Source organism: Poromitra crassiceps (assembly GCF_964638095.1).
Source record: "Poromitra crassiceps genome assembly, chromosome: 14".
NCBI lineage: Eukaryota > Metazoa > Chordata > Actinopteri > Beryciformes > Melamphaidae > Poromitra > Poromitra crassiceps.
Genome location: NC_139633.1, coordinates 12,244,179 through 12,253,058, shown reverse-complemented (window position 1 = coordinate 12,253,058; position 8,880 = coordinate 12,244,179). Strand labels below are relative to the sequence as shown.

General features: G+C 44.0%; 1 protein-coding gene across 1 annotated transcript in view; it reads left to right on the top strand.

Moving 5' to 3' along the window:
• lpin1a (lipin 1a) overlaps positions 1 to 1,337 on the top strand; it is an 18,352-nt gene extending 17,015 nt beyond the window's left edge. The window contains 3 exon segments of the mRNA XM_083650613.1: positions 333 to 447; positions 842 to 945; positions 1,068 to 1,337. Coding sequence (XP_083506739.1) covers positions 333 to 447; positions 842 to 945; positions 1,068 to 1,215 — 367 coding nt within the window. The 3' untranslated portion in view covers positions 1,216 to 1,337.
• Positions 1,338 to 8,880: the final 7,543 nt, after the last annotated feature.

The following is an 8,880-nucleotide window of genomic DNA, read 5'->3' as shown; positions in this document are numbered from 1 at the left end:
ACAGGTCTCTCTCTCTCACTTCCATTCAATTGTGGCACGCATGTCATGACAACAATATTGCCAAAGCATCAAGAAACAATGAAACAGAATAATGAATACATTACATATCAATAGACAATAGAGGTTAGATCCTCTGGCCGAACCGGAGCCCGGCCGGGCTCGTGGTCAGATATCTATATAATTAGGGTAATATTTGGTGTGATAATAAGAATGTTAACATTGTAAGCTTAAAACCTTATGTATCCATACACACACATAGCGGTATATACTGTGCATACAAACATAATAGTGTATCTATACGATGATAGAAAATGTGCCTCCTTGCTGTGTAGGGAGGTGATTGAGAAGAAACCAGAGAAGTTTAAGATCGAGTGTCTGTCGGACATCAAGCACCTGTTCTACCCAAACACTGAACCCTTCTACGCCGCCTTTGGCAACAGGGCTACGGTGAGACACACACACACACACACACACACACACACACACACACACACACGCACATGCACACACACACACACACACACACACACACACACATCGCCTGTGATTCATTCCAGCTGCCAAAAAATAATTATGTGAAAGAAGGTGGGGGGGGGGGGGGGGGGGATCAATGTATGCGTCATGGTATAAGTGATTGTAACAGAAGAACAGGAGAATGCACTAAATAGTGATCTGAGATTTTGGTCTTGATGTTATTTTTGTCACTCAAGTATGTATCAGTCATTATTTTCAACGTTGATGGTGACTGCAACGATGATTGTGTGTATGTTCTTAAATCAGGTTTCAATAACACTGGCTGTTGCTGTTGTGTGTGTGTGTGCGTGTGTCTGTGTGTATCCAGGATGTGTATTCATATAAGGAGGTGGGAGTTCCTCTCAACAGAATATTCACTGTCAATCCAAAGGGGGAGGTGATACAGGAACACGCCAAGACCAACATCTCCTCGTAAGCCATACGTTGGGTTTCTCTCTCCACATTTTGATGCACGTAATGTATGACTGTATGTCACTGATGTCCAATTGCCTGGATTCTATATAATACTGTGTGTATGCATGTGTCCCTGTCAGTTATGGGGGCCTGTGCGAGGTGGTGGACCATGTCTTCCCGCTCCTAATCCGGGGTGAGGGAGCTGACTTCAGCCATTTCACCTACTGGACAGAACCACTTCCCCATGTCACCGACCAGGACGACCCGCAGCCCCTGGAGACCAGCTGAGGGAACCCCGCCACACGCTGCGGTCCAGCTCTCGCCTACACTGCAGTCAGGCGCGACCCTCTGCCTCGTGGTTTCCTGATTCGCCGTGATCGATCGATGATGTAGGAGGTGATTGATTGAGGTTAGAAGACACTTCTCCAGACAGTGAGGCATGGTGTCCTCCCAACACTATATACCATCAATGGATGGAGCTTTCTTTGACTCAACGACAATATGTAACTACAACTACCTTTAAGATAACTACGACTACCTTGTCCAGTAGCTGAATGTGTTGTGAAAATCAGAGGGAGGGGGGGGGGGGACTGAGGGGGGGAGGGGGAACCGCCACATTGGAAGCACTTGATTTACCTTACCTTTTACCTTGTAAGAGATGTGTCCACTTCAGCCTGCAGTCACCAATCAGGAAGAACACAAGCAGTACAGGAAAACCCAAGACACAAGAATCACTCGGGGTAGAAGCTCTGAGGGAACATCTATACAGGCACTCAGAAGAGAGAGGGAAGTTCAGCAGAAACTTCCAAGGAACATTTTTGTCCCCCACTGTGGAGAATGATGAGGAACTCCGTCCACACTGTACGGAATGAGAAGAGACGAGGATGCTTCACACAGAACAACATGCAGCCTCACTTTCAGGGATGGGAGCAGGTTGCTCAAAAACAGAAGACCTGATAGGAGGAAATAACCAGAGCAAAAGAAAAACACATTTCATTATGACATGTTTGCAAGTGCACTGACTAAAGCGTGTGTGCGCACGCACGCACGCACGCACACACGCACGCACACACACACACGCGCACACACACACACACACACACACACACGCACACACACACACGCACACACACATACTGTACACACACACGCACACACACACACACACACACACACACACACACACACACACACATACACGCACACACACACACACACACACACACACACACACACACACACACACACACACACATACACACACACATACACATACACACACCCACATGCAAAGACATTCCATATATAAATAATTTAAAAGCACAAAGAGGAGTGTATGCATCTGAGTTCCCCCAGGAGATTCCTCTGAACGTTCACAGTGGGACAGTCTGCCATTCACTCCTACATGCCATGTCGTTCTCCATTTGGACTGGTGGAGAGAGGAGGGAACGCACAGGAGCAATGACACAGCACCTACTCGTGTCAATATCGTCCCATACAGATTGTACAAATACATGTACAAAACCAACCTGGTCCCAACAAGCCTGTTTGACCAAACTGGATGGGAGGTCTAGCTGGGCCAGGCTAGTTAGTACAAAACAGGATATGCTTTTCAGTGGCACTTCCAAGTGACTTCATGAGATTCAGGAGGACTCGCGACACTGTTGGTAGCTCACAATATTTTTCTGATTTATTTTACATTAGAAATGACGTTTCGAGGCCTCACAGGCTCTTCATCAGGTCAGGCAAACCTGACCTGACGAAGAGCCTGTGAGGGCTCGAAACGTTGTCATTTTTAATGTAAAATAAATCTCATGAAGTAACTTTTTTGACTCCGCACCTGGAAAAGAGGTGTGCGTGTGTATACTTTAACTAAGAAGAAGAAAGAAAAAAAGACTGGCTCCGATTCTGCTTTTCAAAACCCAGATCGGCTGATACGATTATACACTAACAGTATGTTACATTACATTACCGGACAACCATCCAGATCATGCAAAAATAACACAGATAGTGAGTCCAGTATGATCATCTGTGCCAAACCCCTAGCTAGCTGTGCAAGGCTGGCTAAACGTGCGTGGTCTTTGACCGTACTACTGTGAAACCTTCTCTACTTCATCTTCATAAACCAATATTCATTATTGATGCAACACAAATGCAATTCAGTTCAATACGATTTTTTTCCTGTTCTTTCCGTTGATCATTTTTACATGTGCAAATAACTAATAGACAGGGTAGACTAATCGTTTGTAATTCACTCACTGTGTATGTATGTTATTCCAATGCTCATCAATGCAATTATCAGCTCGAACAGAAATACATTTTGGCATGTTGTCAGTTTGGCAAATTCCACTTTTCTGTGCATTACTAAACTGTCCTGTGGTGGGAAATTGAATGTTATGTAGCGGTTAGGTTTTCTCTTCTGATTTATGTTGTTTCTTTCATTAACCAGGTAGTAGAAAATCATCTACTGTATTGCAGTCATATTGTGTGTCCAGTAGATGGCAGTCTGTTTATTTATACTACTACCTGTGTAACATCAAGGTGGGGGGAAACCACTTTGATTAGTGAATACAATTCATTTTCAAGCATGTGAAGTGAGCCTTTTGCTAACGAGCCGTGTTAATTGTTTGAGAACGTATGTGTTGTGTTATGGTGCTCAATCAGAGGCACTTGCCGTCGTTTCATGCTTTAAAAGCCAGAGGAAACAATTTTTTCAGTGGAAATCTCTGCTGAACCAGGTGTCATATTTTGTACGAACAGATGGTATTTTCACCATGTAACCACTAAAGAAACAGATCAACATATTTTGTAAAACCAATAGATTCATCGACTGCCTCTTGCCTCTTTCCTGATTTAATTTAAACCGTTTCTGAACAGCTTGCTGCTTCTGACCCATCATGAGCCACAAGGTGGCTCGTTACATGACTGTATAGCGTTACATGACTGTACATGGCTGTAACGCTATGACCCACAAGAGGAAGCAAAATGGTATGTAAGGCAGCCTTAAATGCAAAGCACTAAAGAGATTATAGCTTCAAGAATACGGAGAATTGGGCAAGGAAAGTTATTGTCTGAGAGAACTGTTCATTAGATGAATTGCGTTTTGCCTTTTAATTCTACCTTGTGACAAACCTCAAAATGCACAAATTCTTGCAACAACAGGTCCCTCATCTTGCAAATTCTCCAAGTAAGCTAATTCAGTTAGAATTAAGCCCAGTTTGTACCAATGATTCACAACGAGACTAGTTGAAACTTGCAACTGCTTGCAACTAGAACCAGCCCCTGCAAATTGACACGCTGAATTGCTGGCGACGCCATCAGCAGGCTGGAGTCAAGATGAGATGGGCCAGTTTACACTGCTGCCACTTTTGCCTGCAAAGGTTTTGTCTGGTTGCGAATCTTTGGTGTAAACTGGGCCTGGGACAGTGAAATCTGTGCACTTAGCTCATATGACTTTTGTCGTACATATGAACAGTCAAATCAAAACCGATTAAAGGTTAAATCTGATTGATTCTCACAAAGGCTGTATTGTTATGTACAAAGGTTAGGAAGATGTCTGATGCTATACTGTGATTGGCATGGATGGGTCTCAATCTTGGAATGCAAGTATTTATCACGATGTGGCATCAGAGCACTGATTATGTTGCTACTGTATGTTCCGCTTCCAGTGATCCAGCCCAGTTTCCCAAAAGGATCTTGGTACCAAGAAGATGAATCTGCAATGATCTCCTTTGGGAAACTGTGTCATTGCTGCAGCGGCAAGAAGGATGTAAATAAGAGTAGACCACATACAGTACAGACCTTTAAATTCGTATTTGTGTCGTACTTTCAAATTGTAATTCTCCCTAGCCAAGAGGGAAAGAGATAATGTCAAGAAAGACATCCCACTTTTTTTTTAAGATGATGGTATAGCATACGTGAAAAGATATACTGACATAAAACATTACAATTAGAAAGTGTATTTGACATAGGTAACAGGAAAATTCTATTTATGACCACCTTTGAGCACCATTGCCTAAGGGGGGGGGGGGATTTAAACCATTAAGATGTTATGATGCTCTTGGTAGTTTGGAAAGAGAAAACTAATAGGAAGCATGTCGTTGAAATGTGAAGATGTATATTCACATGGGTCTGATCATCAATGTGTTGTCACCAGATCTCCACCTGCTATGTTCGAGTAAACCATCTTTCTCATGAGTATAATGTCACTTTATTCTTTCTGTGAAAGATGTGCCAAAGTGCTTGGCTAATTATGCAGTCCTGACGTGGAGGGTGTATGCTGTCTACTAGCCCCAAAGTGACCCTAACTACTGTACTTTGTGTATATATAATATATACACTCGTGCAGTATTAGGGTCACATAGCGTTCCAATAGGCAATAGGGGGGAATGGCTGTTTTGCTGAGCGTTTTGAACAGCCGTTCCCCCCTATTGCCTATTGTGTATATATTATATATACACAAAGTACAGTAGTTAGGGTCACTTTGGGGCTAGCTGTCTACAGGTATAGGGTTGTTTTTTGAAACTTAGCTGCAGCCTACCAAGCAGTGTGCAATGTAAGCTATTGTTAACAATCCAATTAAAAAAATATGTACAATGAATACAAAAAGCCAATAAAGTCAAAGCTGATTGTTATTTTGTGTTGCACTGTTGTATTGATCCTGGCTCATGCTGAGAACTTACCACCCACAAACACAGGTCAATTGAGGCTGCAGCTGGTAAGTGTCTTCTCTTCATAGCACGTTGGCAGATAAATAACCAGTGCAGGTGCAGGCAAAACACTAATGAGGGTTTGCAACTTTGAAAGAGAAGTCTGACCCAGTAGCTCAGAGAGTTGGTCGTGGGTTTGAGCCACAGTCAGTTTTGAGGTCACAGGTTCGAGCCTCAGTGAAAGCTTCTACTTTGAAGAACAACTTCCCAAGTGAAGACTGAAGAGCTTTGTAACCATGTAAGACTCAGTGGCGCGCACGTGCAAAGCTAGCTCTAAATTATTGGATCAAGCTAAAAGGCTCTGTAACAGCACTTCCTTAAATTTCTTTGCTGTCTGAATGTTGGGAGTTTGGAAATGGTGCTAGCAGGATGAATAGGTGCAGCTATATAACTACAGTAAGTGGGTACTCAGAGGAACTGGGTTTTAATAAAATTTTATTTTTTGCTGGGTGCTGTGTTGGATGTTTTCATAAGCCTTCATCCCAAAATAGGGAGGATTTCTGAGTGGTTTTATGTCTGACCTGTATGTCATGGTCAAGTGTTCTCTCTTAAATGGTAAATGGTAAATGGACTGCATTTATATAGCGCTTTTATCCAAAGCGCTTTACAATGTGCCTTCATTCACCCATTCACACACCGAGGGTGGCCAGCTGCCACGCAGGGTGCTGGCACGGCCATCGGGAGCAATTCGGGGTTCAGTGTCTTGCCCAAGGACACTTCGACATGCGGACTGGAGGAGCCGGGGATCGAACCACCAACCTTTTGATTAGTCTACCTCCTCCGCCAAAGCTGGGGCACAATAGTATGCCCAGGGGGGGAAGAAAGGAGAAGAGGGGGAAGAAGGGGGAAGAAGAAAAAGAGGAAAAAAGAGAGGAAAGAGAAAACAATTCTGTATTGCCCATGTTCACTCCTGTGGCCTTTTTAATGGGAAAATGACAGCCATTTTTGGACACTAACGCCAGAATGGTGCAATTTGTATTTTCCCGGGGCCAGAAATGACTGTAGGTACTCAAGTGTTCAGATCCTTGATATAAGCACCAACCCCCCCAGCCAAGTTTCATAGGATTTATGGCATTTTAAAGCACATTTATAACAATGCGACCAAACCTACCTAGCCAAAAACAGCCTAACACCTCATGAGGGTATGAACATTTATTTAACACTGTTATTGTCATTGTCTGCAGAACACTTGTAAAATAATACAAACTTTGAAAAAGCACCTTACCAATGAAAAATAAAGCTTTAGTGGTCAACCACAGCATTTATCATCAGATCTTATTTCTGAGAGAATGAAAATAAACACACATAAAAATATATGTATATATATATATATAAAGACCAACCAATAAGTGTAGGCCAGTTAGAGGTAGGGTCTACCTCTAATGGACCCTTCTCACGGGGGCCATTTTGTGTCGAAAAGGCAGGGGAAACACAGGTGCAAGCTAAACACTAATGAGGGTTTCCAACTTCCATGATTGGAATTTGGAAACCCTCATTAGTGTTTTGCTTGCACCTGTGTTTATTCTGCCTTTTCGACACAAAATGGCCCCCATGAGAAGGGTCTATAAACACAAGTTTCAAGCCCTGCTTCCTCGAATGGCCACTTGAGGCTGGACCCAAAAAGGAGCCGTTCCCGTTCACCCCCATGTTAAAATGTCCCACTTTGTAACAGGATTAAGCATGTTACCAGCCTGGGCAAAACCACAGCTTTGGCCTATATAGATAATTTCAGCTTTCATAACAACTGTACAGGGGTGAATTTCTATATAACTCAATTGTTTAGAGTAAAACAGACAATAGAAAAGACTGTTTTGGGAGTGATTGACAGGTCGCCTGGCCAGTGATTGCGCAGCTTGACGAGGACGGACCAATAGCAGGTGGAGCTGTGGCTCTGGGAAACCCCCCGTCTCATATGAGCTGCACAAGTTCCCCAAGATGGCCATAGGCTACTAGGCTTCCAAACGGGAGTCCAAAAAACAACGTTAGGCTTCGTCCATATTATTTACTGTCGTTTTTTTTTAATGTTCTCCAACCACTGCTCCTTTGGTACAGACTCTACAGAGGGGCAGTATAGTTCCTTATATTGGCTGTGTCCAGTCGCCTCTATCCTGTACTGCCCGCATTTCTTGCACGTGGTGTGCAGTACTTTGCGTGTCAGTTTGCGGCGGACTGGATCAGGAGCAGGGCCTGAGGGTGGAGCAGGGAAGAGCTGCCTCTGCCTCACACGCTGAGGACCTGAGGGTGGAGCAGGGAAGAGCTGAGGGCCTGAGGGTGGAGCAAGGAAAAGCTGAGGGCCTGAGGGTGGAGCAAGGAAGAGCTGAGGGCTTGAGGGTGGAGCAAGAAAGGGCTGGCCCTGCATCACAAGCTGAGGGCCTGAGAGTGGAGCAGGGAAGAGCTGATGGCCTGCAGGTGGAGCAAGGAAGTGCTGCCCCCGCATCACAAGCTGAGGGTAAAAAAGGTTACTAGTTTGCATCCCTGAATAATGAGAAAGGTTTCTCGTTATGAGATAAGCTGGTATGTCATAACGAGAAAAGATATAACATGAAAATATATTGTTTTAACAAGAAAGATCTCGATATAACGACAAGTAACTTCTTGTTATAACGAGATACTGAGCAGATCCCCCCCCCCCCTCCTCCCACTGTGGCAGCCCTACACTGCCGTATTTGTCTGTGGACAAATTTGGTTAGCGTTAGCATCAAAACTGTGCAAGATGCAGTCACAAAACTTTACAGGTCTGTCGTTGACATCAAGGTGAAGGTCAAGTACGAAAATGGGCGTGATCCGAGCAAGGGGGCCGGCCCCCCCACTTTACACCCATGGTTTAAGTTGCAGGCTTCACAGCAGGTGTAATCCCATTGCAAGATGATCTTCTAGATATATACAGATATATACCGTATACAAAATGATGAAAGATATGGTAAGACCCTCACTGGGAACATCTGGCTCAGTTACACCACCTTGTGGTGGCAGTGTATATTGTGCACCGATATGACACGGGTGTGTAGGTACGTACACATGCACAAGCATGGGCACATAGACAAATCTATTCTTGGAACCCAATTTCAATCAACTTTGCATTCTGGTCCTACTACTCTCTAAAGACCAAAGTCTTAGTCGATACCTGTCGGCGCTGAGGACCCTGCCAGCACATCAGACAATAAGATGAAAGCAATGTGACATCTGGTGTGGAACATAAAAGTAAGAGCAAAAAAGAAACCAGACTGGCTGTGAAGCGGTTTAT